This window comes from Rutilus rutilus, assembly GCF_951802725.1.
Source record: "Rutilus rutilus genome assembly, chromosome: 22".
In the NCBI taxonomy this organism is placed as follows: Eukaryota; Metazoa; Chordata; class Actinopteri; order Cypriniformes; family Leuciscidae; genus Rutilus; species Rutilus rutilus.
In genome coordinates, this window is record NC_140227.1 from 29,222,630 (window position 1) to 29,240,938 (window position 18,309).

The 18,309-nt window shown below is 40.8% G+C and overlaps 1 protein-coding gene across 8 annotated transcripts in view; it reads left to right on the top strand.

The window, feature by feature from the left end:
• camta1b (calmodulin binding transcription activator 1b) overlaps nucleotides 1–15,022 on the top strand; it is a 278,270-nt gene extending 263,248 nt beyond the window's left edge. For 2 of the 8 annotated variants that reach the window (XM_084395728.1, XM_084395727.1), the window contains 15 exons: nucleotides 164–290; nucleotides 739–873; nucleotides 8,181–8,350; nucleotides 8,443–8,657; nucleotides 8,751–8,829; nucleotides 8,957–9,284; nucleotides 9,443–9,867; nucleotides 10,095–10,249; nucleotides 10,341–10,587; nucleotides 11,188–11,259; nucleotides 11,366–11,386; nucleotides 11,736–11,935; nucleotides 12,681–12,755; nucleotides 13,057–13,087; nucleotides 14,523–14,995. In XM_084395728.1, coding sequence (XP_084251854.1) covers nucleotides 164–290; nucleotides 739–873; nucleotides 8,181–8,350; nucleotides 8,443–8,657; nucleotides 8,751–8,829; nucleotides 8,957–9,284; nucleotides 9,443–9,867; nucleotides 10,095–10,249; nucleotides 10,341–10,587; nucleotides 11,188–11,259; nucleotides 11,366–11,386; nucleotides 11,736–11,935; nucleotides 12,681–12,755; nucleotides 13,057–13,087; nucleotides 14,523–14,555 — 2,313 coding nt within the window. In that variant the 3' untranslated portion in view covers nucleotides 14,556–14,995. Of the gene's footprint in view, nucleotides 1–163; nucleotides 291–738; nucleotides 874–8,180; nucleotides 8,351–8,442; nucleotides 8,658–8,750; nucleotides 8,830–8,956; nucleotides 9,285–9,442; nucleotides 9,868–10,094; nucleotides 10,250–10,340; nucleotides 10,588–11,187; nucleotides 11,260–11,365; nucleotides 11,387–11,735; nucleotides 11,936–12,680; nucleotides 12,756–13,056; nucleotides 13,088–14,522 lie in introns of all 8 variants that reach the window. The other 6 variants (XM_084395723.1, XM_084395725.1, XM_084395724.1 and 3 more) reach the window with 6 other exon arrangements.
• Nucleotides 15,023–18,309: the final 3,287 nt, after the last annotated feature.

An 18,309-nucleotide genomic window follows, 5' to 3' on the forward strand; every position in this document is an offset into this window, starting at 1 on the left:
CAAATAAATGCACGTTTAGGCCAAAATACACCCCAAAAAAAGTATCTAGATCTAAATTCTGACAGTATAGGCATGCAGTGAATGCAAACAACCAGTCTCATGGATTCTGTTGCCTTTTCAAGCTTTAATAGGTTAAATAAAAGGCTCATGATATATTTCTCAGGGTGGGGTGAAGGTTCTGATCACCGGTCCATGGCAGGAGGCCAGCAGTGAATATACCTGCCTGTTTGATCAGATAACAGTTCCAGCCTCCCTCATCCAGCCCGGGGTGCTACGCTGCTACTGCCCAGGTATTCCAGCACAGTCACTTATACAAACTGCATGCACATATACATATTTAAATTGTGCTTTTGGAGGGAAAGTGCGAGTCTACTACATTTCAGCATCCCAAAAGCATCAAATAAAGGTCACAAGTCAGTATGCCAAATCGTCCCAAACCAACATTTGATTTTAGAATCGTCTCCATGCTGAAATATTTTGACCTTCATGTGTTAAGTTTCAGTACTGTAGTCCATTAATACATAATGTGGTCTTTTGTGAACAAGCAAAGCACTGTTTATAACAGCTGTCATAGAGAACTCATTAAAATTCCACTGTTACATAACTAAATATATAAATAAAAACAAAAATACTCTGAGCCATCACTCTTAACATTGTAAATGGTTTGCAAACTGTAAGCTGTTTCCTTGCACATAAACATTTTTTAAATCTTAATTTGTGTCTCATTTCCTTTGAAAGCTCATGACACGGGCCTGGTGACCCTGCAGGTGGCAGCCAGCAGTCAAATCATCTCCAACTCAGTGGTGTTTGAGTATAAAGCCCGTGCCCTGCCTGCCCTGCCCTCCTCTCAACACGACTGGCTCTCACTGGACGGTACGTTTCGGATTTATCTTATATTATGTATTGCTGTTAAACAGTTTTGGTTGTGTGTTTTTTTTTATTTTTTTTTATCATTTTGTATTGGTTATTTTCAGCAAAACAGTGTAACGAAATTATAGAATTTTAATCTGAATTCATGCTATTTCATGCATAATGAATACTTCATGTTTAATTTGCGTTTTGCATATGTTTGTCTGAAAACTCTCTGGGTGGCTGATGGCAGATACTTCTTCAAGCTGTGTTTCAAATGACTAGCAGGTGCATAAAGACACTTGGCTGCTGTTAAACTATTAGTTTTGCTTGTATTTTGAACGGGGTTGCCAGGTAGTGTTGACTTGCTTAGTCTAAAGGGAAATTAAAAACAACTCCTTTTTCAACTGCTTTTTTTTTTATGGCCTGTGGTTTGTATTAGCTAAGCAAATCCTGAATATGGTTAAACTGGGCTGCCAAACCTTGGCCAGATACTTCTGTAACACCTTAAGGTCTATAAGGATGACTGCCGCCCACATCCGCTGGGTTAGACAATGGAGAATCCTTCTAACCTGTATAACAGGGTTATGTTTGGGTTAAAAATAAGACTGAAAAAGACTAGACTAAAAGGCACTCGTGGTGTATGTTTTTTGTCAGTGCAAGTGTGGGGGAAAAACTTCATTTCATTGTCTCTTTACGGAATATATACTTATCAGGTTATAAGGACTATATGGACTTGTTCTGTGATAAAATCATGGTCTGTTGTTGATTGTGTTCTGAGGGTGAATCTCACAAAGAAATATCCAGGTCATATTTTATAATAAAAAGGATTATTTTTATACTGCCTTTACTAAATCTCAAGGTTGTTTCATATTCAGTGTATATTTATACTGAAAAGCAATAATGAAGCCTGGAGGGGAAAAACTCAAACCTAAAATTCACTCATAATCAGGAGAAAAATTATATTTTGCATTAAAAAAAGACAATTAAGCACATTTCCCCCCCATGTCCTCAACTTTAATGTGAAAAAACTCATTATCATTTTCATAGTGTGTCTGTGATTTTAATTCTCATTATTCTCAATGATAGTTCTCATTAGATTGCCATTACTGTAATGGAGTAATTAAAACCATCCAGTCTGGACACAATAATTCACTTTTAAAGATATAATTTTACATTACAGTAATGATGATTTGATATGTTTTATTTTAAAGGGGGAATGTGTTTATTTGTCCAGATAATGTAAATATATCTTGAAGAGCCTAAAAATAAGCTGTTTTCTTTTTTTTTCGTATTTCTTTGTGACATTCATCCCTGCATCAGCGATTTACACTCTAGATATATTTGAGGCAATCCTAATGTTAAGTGTATTATAGGTACATTTGTTAGGTGAACTTTGGGAATATAAAAACGCTGAAAAATAGTGATCAAAGGTTATGAAATGAGATCTCATTCGTCTAATCGAGCTTCATGTCTGCGTGCATCCAGCGCGTTATGTGCGTGGCACTGAACGACACACCGCCTGGCCTGATTTGTCATAATGCAGAGAGGAGAAAAACAGTTTGTCTGCAGCATTGCAGGTACTGAACCACAGGACAGAGGCTGAGAGGGGCAAGAGCAGTAAACCTGCCTCCTGTTGACACAGATTTGTCGCAAAACACCCGTGTGAGCGACCGTCACATTGTTCCCAGCGCTTATATGAGTGATCACGGCGCCTCCATTGTGTTTCGCTGCCACTCCCAAAAGAAAAACACGTCCATATCCAACCACCACTCGACTTCAGATTCGCGCCAAAACGCGCGGTTTTAGTCATACGTCAAAAGCGGAATGCTTCGAGTCCAGAAGCTGTCGTAAACAGCTATAAAACAGAAACACGTTAAAAAAAAAAAAAAAAAAAAAAAAAATGCGATAAGATGCAAAACTCGATCTCGGTTTGGAGACGCACGACTGGTGCACGTAGAGCATTCGCAATGTTAAAAGATCCGGCAAAACGATTTTTTTTTTCAATGCAATCGAATGTTTTCCGTTGGAAAAGGAGGACTGTCATGCCTGCGAGTGTTTGGAGAGCCAGCCGGTGGCGCACGACTGCGCGTAAAGCGCGTACCTGCGACGGATGAAGCCCCGCGTCTCCATGAGCGAGCGGAGAAGATAAAGCATCGGCAGCAGGGATGGGGAGGGAACAGGAGGAGGTGTAGAGGAGGGGGACGAGGGGTCTTTATCTCTCTCCCTTCACTCTCCGCACTTACACTTTGTTCTATTGTTGTTGGCTCATGTGCCAAGCGGCTCCTGCGGTTAGTTTGACGCTGGATGGAGAACATGTGTGATTGACAGATAACACGTTGGCTGATTCGGGTTTGTATGCATGATTCTTTTCGTATTGGCATGAACTTGATCCACATGCACAGGCTATTTAAAGATGAATATTGGTTCTAGTTCTGTGCTCCAGTTGTCAGTGTCTTTATGTGTCCTGCTATATTCTTTCCCTTGTTTACGATGTTTCCCAACAACATTGTGAGCATTTTCTCTTTTGGAAAGCTATTTAATTATCCTGAGGGCAGAGTTTTAGAGAGCTCATGCTGGGTGAATTGTGGAAAATATTTACTCCATATATAGGTGCTACATGGAAGTTTCTTAAAATGAATGGTCATAGATTAATCATGTTGTGCAGGTTTTACAACCAGGTAGGACTGTGCGTACTACTGACTGTACGGCTTGTAAACTTTAACCAACCAGTGTTCTCCGAGACCTCCAGATCTCCTTTGTAAAGCATGTGTTTGCAATGAGTCGGTCAGGTGTAGTGCGTCTGTCTTCAGCACCACCGGCAGTGGACAGCGACAGTGATGCTGAGAGGATCAGACTGTTGCCCTTCTTCTGATAAGTGTTCCAGAGGGAGAGGACGAATATACTGTGCCATAAAGTTGACCTTTTTTCTACAATTATTCTGAACTCTACAGTGTAATAGTGCTGACAGACCTATTAGAATTGTTCTACCAACCTGTTGACAACTTATGGCTATTGTCTTTTGCCTTTATTTAGCCTTTTTCATTGTTATTATTATTATTATGAAGAACACTTGTTTTTAGTTGTCATATTTGTGTGTGTGTGTTAAATTACAATCTGCAGTATTTGCAATCACATCATATAAGTCTAAGAGGATTTCAACTGAGTAACTTCTGTATTCTTGTTTTTCTGGCCTGCTTACATGCCCTTACAAGGAAACTTGTAACTAGGTCACTATAATCAACCCTAAATCTACAGTTCACAGTTCCTTGTTCTGCTTTGATGAGATTTCCTGTGGAATTCTAGGAATATTGCGGTCATGGCTTGAGTCCGCTAATGGAGCGCCCACACAGATCTGTCCCGTCCGGGCTGTTTTTGCTCTCGATTGAGATTAAACTGTTTTTTGTTTGTCTATCCTCCAAGCAGTCTGAACTAAATTGGATAATCTGAGCAAGTACATTGATGTGCTGGCTTTTAGTTTCATGTGTAATTAGAGTACACAACTCTCTGTGGAGAATCTGTGTTTTCTTTTTTGTCCTTTGTGTGTGTGTGTGTGTGTGTGTGTGTGTGTGTGTGTGTGTGTGTGTGTGTGTGTGTGTGTGTGTGTGTGTGTGTGTGTGTGTGTGTGTGTGTGTGTGTGTGTGTGTGTGTGTGTGTGTTGACTTGCAATGGTCTGTCATATCTGTAAGCTTTTTTCTGTAAAATGTTTCCAATTTTTCAGTCAGTTCCATTGTCAGCAATATCTTTCTCATTTTGCTAAATTCTCTGGATGGATATAATGACCACAAGAGTATTTTAAGTGCAGTAAAACTCTTTTAAACAAATTGTTGTTGAAAGTCCATTGCTTGCAGTTATAAATGCATAAATACCTAAAGATAGTCGAATATAAGGACATAAAACATTTACACATAAACAATAAGAGTGCTTTAGATTCCAGCATTCAGGGTCTTTGTTCTGGAAGCTTTTGTTTGTCTGAGTCCTTCAAAGTTCTGGTCTGAGGCTGTACATATCTTACAAATCTCAATCAGAGACCTTGAATGTGAGTTCAAATTGCTACTATGACATTGTTTGTTAAATTGTTTTTAAGCAGAAGGGTTTTTTTCGGCTTGGATATGGAAAGTTAATACAAATAATCAGTGCTGGGATTATGACTGACAGAGAAATAATGGCATTATCATAGCAGCCTCGCCTCTGTCCAATTCTGTCCAAAAACAAGCACCTATTCCAGGGTCATGATCTACCAGATCTACCAACGTCCACAGCATTAGGAGCTGTTATCCCAGCTTTGAGTCCATGCTGAGCTAAATCCCCTTAAGACAAAATCATTGCACATTATCAGCTAAATCTTGTCGAAAGGGACATTTGTGTGATTTAGTTTTTTTTCCATTTCTGTTCGATGCATTTATAGTGATGGGCTTAAACAGGATATCAGTCTGTTATAGATTTAAAGCAAATCCTTGCAGAAATGCTCAGCAGAGCATGAGCTCTGTCTATTTTAAACCTTAAAAATAAAAAAATAAAAAGTCAATATGCTCTCTGAGCTCAGATGTAGCAAATATTGGATATGCTCAGGGGGGAAATTACATAGCAATCATCCAGTATTCAATAAATAATCAAGACCATCATAAAAACTGTACACATCTTATTTTGCCTCCACATTGGTGCATTAGACTTTGTCTTTTGATTATTTCTGACATAGATATTTAAGATGCATTTTTTTATTACTTAATGCTATATAATTGTCATTCATCTGCAGACTGTAAATTGCATTTTATTTAAGAGAGATGCCGGCTGTGTTTCATCAAATGTTGGAGAAGAGGGTCACAACCGTGCATATTTCCAAATGCTTGTTGTAGATTCATGGACTTTCATGATTTTTAATATATTTGGATTGCATTTTTGGAGTAATGCTGCACAGTCTTAACATAGTATGCCAGATCGTGGTGGTATGGTGCTTCTTCCAAACTGGCCTGCATGATGGGGAGTTGCTCTGTGCAAATTGCATTCTGCACTAATTTTGCACTTTTACCTAATATGCAAAACAAGACTGTCAGCAGGTGCAGTTTAATGTGCACTAATTCTTCCTAGCCATATGGATGCATTGTCAAATGCTTGTTTAATTTCTGATGACTGTAAAGCCCGTAGTCTCTTTATTACCAATCTCAGGCACAATAAACCGCTACAGATCTTCAACAAGTGAGTGATTTTGAGCCCCTGTTGCTCTTGTAGCTGTAAAGTGGTGCAGAAGCCCCCACTCTCAAGAGCATGATGCAACTGTGATGAAATAGAGAAACTGGCTTGGGCTCTCTGCATTAGGATATTACCATGAGATTCTCAAACATCCAGCGAGTAGAGAGTTTAGTCCTTTCACTCAAGGCTTGTGCTCAGCCACATGAGGTCCGCTTGACCAGGAGAGATACCCAGGCCAAAGGAGCAGCACCAAGGCTGATGTAACATCTCCTGAAAAACGGTAACAGAGATTGGCACAGTTACTGTTGATGTTTTTTTTGTTTTTTGGGGGGCTAGTTTATGCATGAGCTTCGTCATTGGTCTGTGTTAGTGAAGGTTGTTGTTGGGTGCTTGGCAAATCGGAAAAGTCTGATTTATGCACACAAACATAAGATGTCATTTTAAAATACTTGTTAAAGACGGTTTCGTGTGTATTTACAGCTTTTTGAAGAATCTTGACCTTTTTTTAAGTTCATATTAAAAGTTAAAATGAACTCTGTTAATTAACTCTGTTGGAACTGATAAGGCTGCGTGATGTTTTTAATTTTTTTCATGCATTTGTCTGTTGTGGCATGTCTTAAGAGCTGATTTTGTATCGGAATTCTGATAAATTGGGACACTTTTTGACATTGAAACGACTGCGAAAAAGTGGTTCAATTACCTTGAATTCACCTTATATATTCACCTGAATACAGCCAATGCAAATAATCTCGCCGCATCAATTTTCCGTAAACATTCTCCATCTCTGCGTTAATAAACATGAGTTAGGTCTGTCTGTTTTGAAACGCTGCCCCTCAACAGTTTTAGGTTTGACACAAAGCTTTCAAGTGTTCTGTTGCCTGGCTGGTCTGCTGGCATCTGATTGGTCGTCTCCAGGCTGCTGGAGGTGTAGTAGAGCGTTGATTATGTCACAGCCCCGTTGTAGAGCAATTTGGTCCCTCCTCCCCTTTCCCCTCCCCCAGCCTACATGAGCGTACGTGTGCCGCATTCTGAGTGGAGGCAGAGAGAGAGAGAGAGAGAGAGAGAGGAGAGAGAGAGAGAGAGAGAGAGACAGCCAGCCAGCAGCAGGTGGAAATGACATCATCTGCACTGCACCAACACTGCAGTAGTGTTTGAACAAAGCTGCACTGGAGCTCCACTCAGAGCTGCTCTTTTTGTCTGCAAGGGTGGATGTTTGTGGAGGAAAAACACAGAATCCAATGCATATGTGTATGTCCATTCATTAGAATTTGATTCGCTTTCATTCAGTATGTGTGAATTGAACTGGTGTCAATATCGTATATGCAAGAAATTTGTCTTGATGTTAGCTGTCACTATCACAAAACAATACATTAAGAGCGTGCGTACAAGAACCGCTGGAAACCATTTTTTAAGTGGACAAAGGATGTGCAACTAGATACTGTTTTATATGGACAGATGTAATGAGAGATAATGACGAATGTTTGAGATGTTGAAGAGTAGAAATGTCTTAAAATGTCATCTTTGTATTCTTGTTGGTTTTGTACATTTTAAAAAAAGGTATACCATTTAAAACTGTTTTTAAGAATTGCAGCCTATTTGTACTAGATATCAAAAATATAGATTTTTCTCGGAAAATAAAGTCGTCTGAATTTTTTAATAACTTAATCCAAGCATAAAAAAAAGTCATATAATTGACCCATATAGGTTATCGAAGTGAAATTTGCAACACATTTTACGTCTGTAACGTGACATATTTTCTGAGTTAAACAAGATACTCATCTGGAAAAAATATAGGACGGGACTAATGTTTTGGTATTCATGCCAGTGATTTTCCACCTGCTACAGCAGAATACTGCAGTCGAAAAACCTTGAACCAATGCTGCCAGTGTGTACACACCTATAAATGGCATTGGTGATGTCAGCTGAAATTTGCTAAGATTATGAAGACAAAAAATTTGTTTCTTTGGTATAACATGCACTGATGAATCGTGCACAATAAGACCAGGAATGTGTATTAAGAAAGTAAATAAACTCAATTTTGATTTCATGTTGATTTCAAAGTCCTACTGTGTTTAAAATATAAAAAACAAGGTGTATGAAATGTATGCACAGCAGTCTTAATTTCCTTGTGTTTTATGCAGATAACCAGTTCAGAATGTCCATCCTGGAACGCCTAGAGCAGATGGAGCGACGGATGGCAGAGATGGCCGGTCAACAGCAGCAGCAACAAGGCGGTGGAGGATCATCTGAGAGCGGAGGAACCGGAACAGGAGGAGGAGAAGGAGGAAGAAGCAGTTCTGAACAGGCACAGGTATCCTTTTGAGCTATGCTGTCTTGCTCTAAACTAATGGATATCACCATTAGATTCTTGGAATTTACTTGGTTCTTTATTGTTTGGTGTAGTTCTCACCAGGTCAGAGTCAGAGCCAGGGTCAAGGTCCGGCTGGCAGCTCCTTTGAGAGCCGTGTGGTGGTAGTTTGTGAAAAAATGATGAACCGTGCCTGCTGGGCCAAGTCCAAGCACCTGATCCACTCCAAAACGTTCAGGGGCATGACTCTTCTTCATCTGGCAGCCGCCCAGGGCTACACCACCCTTATCCAAACACTAATCAAGTGGCGGTAAGTATAGAGATTGCATACTGGCACGAAATGCCCATATATATTGCATGTACATCATTCACCTGTTCTGTATTGTTCTGTTTGTTTTCACAGCACTAAGCATGCAGACAGTATTGACCTGGAACTTGAGGTTGATCCTCTAAACGTGGATCATTTTTCTTGTACCCCACTAGTGAGTATTGACACTAGGACATAATACCTGCCAAGTAGTTTCACAATGCTGTTTGAATGAGTTGTTTCATACAGAAGGGGCAGAATATGCCACACAAATTAAACGCAACTCTTCATCATCTCTTCAGATGTGGGCTTGCGCTTTGGGTCACATGGAAGCAGCAGTGGTTTTGTATAAATGGGATCGGCGAGCGCTGGCCATCCCAGATTCTTTGGGTCGCTTACCGCTGGCTATAGCCAGATCCCGTGGCCACACTAAGCTGGCCGAATGTCTGGAAAGCCTTCAGAGGGAGGAGCAGCAGTCAGGAGCACTGACTACAACTGCCAGCATGCCTTTCTCTCCATCTACTGAGGCCTCAGCAGCAGAGGGATGGATGAATGTTTGGGGTACGGAGACATCCTCAGTTGGGCTGAAAGACAGCAGCATCACTTGTTCTGCTTCCAGCTCCAGCTCAGGTGAGAACTAGAATCTTTTATTCTGTCATTTGGTTTGCTTTACATCCATAAAGTTAAAAACAGCCTTAAATAATAGCAAGACCTTGCATAGGTCAGGTTGAGTGATTCAATTTGGTCAAGTGTTCTTCCTCTTAGACACTTTCTTCATACCTTTGCAGACTTGAGGAGACCCAGGTCGGAACCATCCAGTTTCTATAGCAGTGTTAGTCACGGGGATGCCCCATTGAGCAAGAAACACAAACCCAACCCAGAGACCCTTCAAACTCGGCCCAGCAAATCCTGCTCTGCCCCTCTCGGACTAGAAGAACAGGCCCACAAGCCTAAAACGTGCCCTTCCAAACCGAGGGAAGGTACTGTGGAGAAAGAGCAGGGAGATGGTGAGCAGTCTCAGACTAAGCTGGGCTCAACTTGTGGAGGCGGGCGTTGGGGTTCCAGACAGGCTGCAGGACGCAGAGTGCCAACTGTAGGTCTTGGCAAGGAAAGGCTCGCGAACAGACTGAGATTAAGAGAAGTTGCTAGCGCTGGAACAATCTCTGATCTGCGTACAAGCCAAGAGGATCTGGAGAACACCGGAGACCTGCAGGTGAGGCATAGAGAAGGTACTTTGACACAAGTAGACTGCCAAAACTGCTTCTTTTGTAGAGCTATAAGTCTGACGGACCTTGCAAAACTTGTACTGGCTTCTGTCTAGTGTCTCAGTGGCAATATTGTTCGCTATCTTATGCATCCGTCCTGTAAACCACTTTTTGGAGCTCATGAACATGTACATTTACTGGTGCAATTTTAAAAGTACCTAACAATTTGTTTCAGAACATGAACATGATGACTTTAGCGGAGGAAGTCATTGAGGCGACGTCTGATCGCATCAAGAGGGAAAACTTTGTTGCATCAGACACTACACTAGATGGTGTTGGAGTCAGCAGCACTATGAGCTGGTTGGCCAGTTACCTTGGAGACGCAGAGAGGTGATTCATCATAAAGTTGATCTGTTCTCAAGAATGATAGTTGCAAACTCGTTGGGTTCTTGTATGTAATTGTTTTCCCAATCATTCCCAGGTTCCTGTTTAACAAGCCCCTAACTCACTCTCCTGGCCTGGCCTCAGTCCACGGTGGAGGACAGCCGGAACTCGACGGTCCTCTTGGGAAGCTTGGCTTTCAGTCCCCCACTGAATGGACTGCGCTCCTCAACGCCTCCCACAACAAGGAGGAGCGTGACCTGACCCAGCTGGCCCTGTCTGATCCTGAACAGAGAGAACTTTATGAGGCAGCCCGCCAGGTCCAGAACACCTTCCGCAAGTACAAGGTAGGGCAGGGCTTCACCCTGGTGCCAGTCACCAGGTGTCACCTATGTAGGTTATTGGTGGTGTGTTGCCAGTGTTCGTGATGGTCCGGTTTCAAAGGTCTTGGTGTATTGTGTTGTGTTGTATGGTGTTCCTGAACTTAAGGTATATTAATCCGGATCTTTGGAGTCCTGTGACGTGAAAGGTGATATGATTGTTGTGGTGTGCACTCAAAAGGCAGAGATAGGGTCAGTGTTGTAGACAAGCATGGGGAAATTTGCTTGAGCTTAGCATGGCCTTGCTATAAGGAATGATTGCATTGTTCCCTCTATCTATCTGTCTGTCTTAACGGGATGCGCAGATATCCCTGAGTCCACACCACATTGGTTGTTCAGAGCAGATTTCTCCCAGTGTTCTGCTGGCGCGCCGTGCTCTGAAGAATAACCTTCTCCCAGGTCTCAGAGCATATCGACGCAACTTTGCCAGTCTAAGAGGACACCTTGGCCAGGCACAAAGGGAATCAGATGGCATCATCTCTGTGGCCTTGCAGGCCTCCTTGTGAACACTAATCTCTCTCCTGTCCTCTCCACCCTACCTTATCCCCCTCTTCCCCCATCCTGCAGGGTCGTCCGCTTCGGGAGCAGCAGGAACTGGCAGCTGCTGTCATTCAGCGCTGTTATAAGAGGTACAAACAGGTAGGCCAACAACACTCAGAAACCTCTGTTTGTACACTTTTAAAATGATCCAATTATTAAACGGTTTACAAAAATACCTTAAATTCCTTCCTCTCTCTTTCTCAAGCTGACATGGATAGCCTTGAAGGTAAAACTTTCTGCTTCATCTACACCTTCTACTGCTTTAAACTGGATGTTTGTTAGTGGTGCTTCTTAATCACTGTTTTACTGTCTCCTATACTTAAGGTTATGGATTTGAACAAAACTTGTAGTGCTACAAAGATGAATGCTAGCTCATATCATGCAGCTTGCTAAGAACGGTTTAGTTATTTAGCTACTTTTCCAAGCATCCTGACTTGCAATGACCCAGCTGAAAACAACTTAGCAACTGTCAGCCACCCTTATTATTAGCCAAGTGGCCAAGTGGTAGTTTGCCACAGATCTCGCTCTCTCTCTCTCTCGTGTGACAGAAGATTCTTTCTCTGTCTTCTTGGCAGTATGCACTTTATAAGAAGATGACGCTGGCCGCCATCCTTATCCAGAGTAAATTCCGCAGCTACCACGAACAGAAGAAGTTCCAGCAGAGTCGCAGGGCAGCCGTGCTGATCCAGCAATATTACCGCAGCTACAAAGAGCTCGGCCGGCCGAACCCACGCAGCCGAGCCACTGCAGCTGCACTGGTGCAGCACAAACTCAGGTACAAAGCATTCGCACAGGGCAAACCTAGTGGTTAAAAATCTATGGCCTAGGGTATAACAAATCAGAATTTATAAAAGGAACTTGGTGTAACAAACTCACACTATTTTTGGTGTGAGCACTTTGGCAACTCCAGTAGTCATGAACTAAATAATGATTCAAAACTTTCCATCTTTATATTATTCTTGCATAGGAAATAAATGGCAGGAGGTTATGCATGCATTTATTGAGTGCCATTGCACCTCAAGTTACTTCTAAGGGACTGTTGCTCTAAAATGTACCGTCTTTTTGGATGACTTACTAAGTACTTGCCAGCACTTCAAATGTGACACACTGCCAAATCAGCTTTCTGAAGAATGGCAGCATTCGAAACCCTCCTGTTTACTTTAAGAGACAATCTGTTGTTGAAACAGCGCCAGCCGGACCCCGGGAAAATATTTAATTCACTAACAGTTCGAGTCCAAGTACACATAGAAGCATCATTATTTTTGTATGCCATTTGTTGTCACATAACCTGTTGCAGCAATTGCAGTTTGATCCTTAATTGCTGACATTTTATGGTAGAGCAGCTCATTACTTTTTCTGTATACTTGGGATTTGAACAAACTCCTAATCCTAAGTATTAGCGCTCATCTTGTCCTGCATCTCGCCATAGTAGAAATTTTTGTACATGCATTTGTCTTCTAGAAATTTCTGGTTTTATTTGCAAGTGTGCATAACCACTCATGCTAATCATTTTGTTTTAGAAGCAGTTTACTGACCAAGAGACAAGACCAAGCTGCCAGAAAAATCATGCGGTTTCTGCTGCGGTGCCGTCACAGGTAGGCCAAAGGCCAGAGCTTCCACCAGGCGCAGGTTCTTCTAGCTTGCACGCAACTCACACTATGGTATACTTGCACCTTTTAGATGAATCAGTTTTTTTAATATCCTGCTGTTTAAAGGGGTTAGGGGCACATTTCTGTCAGTCACACCAACACGATCGCCAGGAGTCATAGGATAGCACCTTGGTGTTTTCATGGCTCTGTTAGAAAGCCCTATTGTGTTTGGTCCCATTTCCCCAACCCAACCGTACCTCAGTGTGTACTAATAGCTGTCTGGTGTTGTTTTGCTGTTTATGCAAAGCCCCTTGATGGACCATAGACTATTCAAACGGGTGAGTGCAGCCTCAGTAAATCAGTTCGTACCCCTTGATTTCTCTTCTTTTATCTCTCTGTCTCTCCCTTTTCTTTCATCTAGTTCTCCGTTTTCTATGTCTATGTTCCTTGATTTCGGACTCTACTGTTCCCTATGACTCTATCTCTCCTTTCCTTCCCTCTTTTCTTTTATCTTATTTTCTCTATTGCTTTATGCCTGCATGCATGACGGCTGACTGGAGCCCGAGTTGACTGAGCCTTATATGAGAGAGAGAGGACTATAGATCCAACTAACAAATAAATATAGATGAAGCATTAATGGCAAAACTAACAAAGCACTCTCTCTCTCTCTCTCTCTCTCTCTCTCTCTCTCTCTCAGTCTCTCCTTCAATCCCTCTATCTTCCCAAAAGTCTCCTCCATCTCTCTTGTAATGAGGATGCTTATGACAACACTAAGGACTGCTGGGTAGTGCATTTGGCAATTGCATGATGCTAAAGATATGGAGGCCTTGCTTCTATCAGGGCATGCTTGAAATAACAATCCTTTCTTTATGGAAGAGAAAATGTCTTGAATGCCTGGCTGCCTGTTTTATACATCTCTTTCAGCTTTTATAAGCTCGATTTGGGGGCTGAGGGTTGGACGGGGGTCAAACTGTGAGCTAAAGATGTGTTTGGGGGTTTAAAATGTCTTTAAAATGTTGGATACTGTAGAAGTATAACATGATGACAAATATAAATATTTCATTAAGAATTTGATGTAATTTCTGTGATGTATTGTGCATGAATTGTAGAGTTATGTATTGTCACACTTTCTAGGTTATGATCCTATAATATTAGTGTTAAGATGGATGGTGTACTTTGGATTTTAAGGCCAGGTTTTTATTAATTTATAATAATAATAATAATATTAATGTGTTTGCTTTGTAATCTGATTGTAGACTCTTAAATGTAAAAAGTAGATAAAGAAAATTATTTTTCCCACAGATTTATAAAATGCCACAATTCTATTAAAAGACATTTGTTCTATACAGCAGCCAAAAAAGATTTGGACACTTAAATCCCACTTAAAAATGTGCGAATGTCACTGGATTAGAAGCAAAAAATCAAACCAAGTATCTTGAAAAGTGTGCTTGTACTATCTGTCTTTAAAATGAATGATTCTTGCTTTGATTTTATTGTTATCTAATGCAATGACATTCAGACATTAAGTGTGACTTAAGTGTCTAAATGCTTTTTAAGCCGCTGTGTCTGTGTACTGTGTTCCTCGAGGCTTTAAAAGGTCTTTGTGATTAATAGCGGGGTATATTTGTTGTTCTTTGCTGATTCCAGTGAGGATACACTAACGAAACTGGCAGGTGTATTGGCTAATGGTCTGTGTTTCCTCTGAGGGCCCAGAATGCTTGTGGACTATTAAGGCTAACCCTACAATACTCTTGTTTTTTGGTCTATTTTCAGGGCGAAAGAATTGAGAAAGGCCAAGGAACATGAGAGCGCCGCAAAGAGCCCCGTCGCAGTGTAACATCTCCGAGCGGACTGTTCTCTTCCTCTTCACTGCGTTTTTACAAGAGACGAACAATTTCCGAAAAAAGCAAAAATTACACGAGAAGTGGAACACGGAAGATCATTGGAAATGCGACGGTTGAACTCTAGCAGCGTTGTGACTGATTCTGCTCCTGCATTGTGTATTTTCTCGCTACGGATGAACTATTGGGGAAATATGACATTATCTTCATGGCATTTTTGCACTCTTCATAGATTTTTTTTCTTTAGATTACAAAAAAGGAAAAAAAAACGAACGAAGACCAAGGAGCAAAGGCTTTTTATTCCTACGACGCTTGTAAAATATCACGCGACACGAACAGATCATAGAAGGCAGAAAACCGTCATGCTGGAAGGCGCTTCAGATTACATTTTTATATTTTGAAAGGAAAAAAAAATACAACAATCAGTTTGGGAAAAAAAAAAAGAACAAAACCTAGAAAATGTAAACCAAAAAAAGGCCTCATTTCAGTGACCATATGCATGCAGAGTATTTGAAATCTCCACGAATCTTTGTTTTTGCAAATGCTGTCCGTTCATTCAAAGGGAAGCCTTCATATGAATGTAGATGGGGTCAGGGCAAAAATGCTGGGTTTGAAATATCAGTGTCTTACCTTTGTCTTTACGGGGGTTAGGGGACTTCTGACGACAACTTGGGGAATTGAAGCAAAGCCCTCTGGGTTACCTGTTTCGTGTGCACTGTTTTCGACTTTCTTATGGGTCCTTTTCTTAATGTCATTTTTGCTGGCCTGACTTTGTGTGTCCTGTGTTTGTTGAATTGAATCTGGATACAGTGCATGTGTTTGAGCGAAACGCTCCTGCATGCTGACGTAAATGTTTTGTGTTTTATTTTCATTCATTCAAATTGGTGATATTGTGGCACCATCAAACTAGCCCGTATAAGCCTAGCCCTATGTTGCCTGTTTGTTTCCAAATATATTGTTATAAAGACTATAATTTTTATATAGTTCAGTTATTTATTTTATTTGCATTATTGTTTTTTGCCTTTATTGTATTTTTTTTTTATGTTTATTATTGTGTGGGCTTAAAACCTTTTAAAAGGTTTGAAATAATCTCCGGACCTTTTTTAATGTGAATTGTTCTATCAATTGTGCCACAGCGCCAGACATATATTTGCAAAGGTTATCTTCCATTTGTGTGTGCGTGCGTGCGCGCGTGTGTGTGTGTGTATGTTGTGATACGTTTCTTCATTGTTACTGTTTGATTTCAAAGAGCTCCAGAAAGCCGCCACAAGCTTTCCCATGGAGTTTCACTGAACATTGCCTTGACTTCTTGACTTTTTGAAGGGTCCCTATACAGAAGCTTAAAAAAAATCCTTATTTTTGACTATTGAGGTGTCCCTGTACATATCGAAGATGGGTGAAGGAACATTGATAGCCAGAAACTTTTTCCGAAGAGGATTGTATTTAAGAATATATAGTATTTTATTCATAAATTGGATTATAACACATTAAGAGACAAACTAAAAAAAATCTATTGTATAGTTTTCTTTGAACACCCAAGATGTACGGTTGTATTGTATGTAAATATTGTAAATATTGGTTGCGAAGAAGGAGCCATGTGCATGAAACTTTAAGACATTGAACATAATGTAAAGATAAAATGTAGTGGCAATGGTCTGTAATACGATTTGAGCAACTTCACTTATAAGACTTTCTTGGAAATGTTCTTTCACCGAACATTCTCTGAAGCATGACATGATTCACGATAAAACCGTAGATTTAGCGGAAGAGCTAAACAAATCCGTCAGACACAACTGGATCTTTCTTTTTCAGGGTTAGCGAGAATTAAATTGTTTTTTTTTTTTATCACTGGTGACCAGAATCCAGTTCTACAGGACATAAATAAGCTATTCCTTTGAGAAGCAGATTTTCACAGTATTGGGAGAACTAGTACTGAATGACCAAACTTCACTCATGCACCCTACAGTTATAGCTGTGATACAGAGGATGAAATGTCTCCACGGTTTTTGTCTTGTACAACACATTTTACCATCTACTTTAACTCAACATGAGTGCTGGATGGAGTTAGCAGGATTAAAAGTAGGTCATGCAATTAAAAAACGATATTGATTTGAGGGTTGTGAATGGTTATTTCAAGCAGGCGATTCCCACACACGTGATTACATGCTTGTGTCACATCTGAAATAGGAATCAAGGGCATAAAAACGGTCCTGAATGTGGCTCGAAAAACGTACGTTTCGACTGTCATCGGAATCTACAACTGCCATGTGTTCATATTACTCTTATTCATAGCTTTATTTTTTATTTCTTCATTATTTCTTGGGGGGCTGCTACCAACATTCAAAAACCCCATGGTCGAGTCACGCAAAATCATATTGATTTGATTTGAACTTTCTGTTCTTTTATGCTCATGTCAGCTATATGGAATCAAGCGCGACAAAGGTTCACAAATTTCCCTGAAAGAAATTTGAGACTAACCGACCCCCTGAATTTCCAAAGCGATTTCAGCTGACGAGAGGCATCATTTTAACTTACACCAGCACATTTTGCCTGTTAAAAAAAAGAAAGAAGGAATGTGGTGCTTATCTATAGTTGCATTTCAATTCCCCACATTTAGATCCATTGTTTTAGAAGTTAAACATTTTCCTCGTGATCTCAGAGACTCTGTATCAGTATTATTATAGAAAGTGCCTAAAAATTCAACCAATATCAGGAGAGTGTTCCTAAAGAAGTCGATATGAACCAATTGCTCTGTTTTTTTTTTAATGGTGTGCAACGCTAAAGGCTGGTTTTACTGTCCAAACAGGAGCCCGGGTCTGTTTCCTCCTCTCAAACTCCCTTTTCACTCCTTAAATGTGGATGCAGAGTAAAGGCACCTGTCATTTTGTCCCCCCACTCATTCTCTTCGGTTCACATTATGTGTCCTAAAGCGAATTTGAGTGACCCAGTAACAGACTATGCATGCTTTCATTATTTCTTTCATTTTGTGTACTTTTCTTTCTCTTTTCCATGTCTGATCTAAACTGGGCCAGGAAAGTAGGACGTGCTCGGTGAAGTCGGCGCATTATGTAATAATTTAGTCCGGAAACCATTGCTAGATTCAAGAGCACAACTCCCTTGCAAAGCTGGCCGGCGAGTTGGTCCTCTACATCCCTTTTAATCCACGTCGCATTCATCCAACATTAAACTTCAGGAAATTATAACTAAGCGAGAGTCAGAATTCACCAGGAAAAGCTGTTTATGGATCACCGGGTATATGTATCTCAGTAACTTTCTGTTTTTGGGTCGTTCATCTTGGGGAAGGGAAAAATCTGCCTCCCTTTTGTAGTTTTACTCAGGGTGCTAAAACAGGGAGAGGGTGTTTAGCATGGAGACTAGATTAGGTTAGCTTAAGTCTCCAGGTTCAGCTCAGAATCAACAGGAGAAACCACTGGGAATATGTACATTACTACAACGTTCACTTTGTTACAAACCACTGCTTTCAGAGACAGACTGTCACTCGGGGAACAGGACAGACCGCGTGTGTGTTTATAGAGTTTTTAGACCATTTTTCCAAAACTGAGCAGGTATCATCGTTCGTGCAGGTATCATCGCTCATTTAGTATTGCCATATCCCCATGGGATTGGGAATGCATGATAAGTATACCTCAGCGCCAAATACCTTCAGAATAAGGTGGGAGATCCCGTCCTCTTATGAAACAGCTCAGTACTCGTGCATC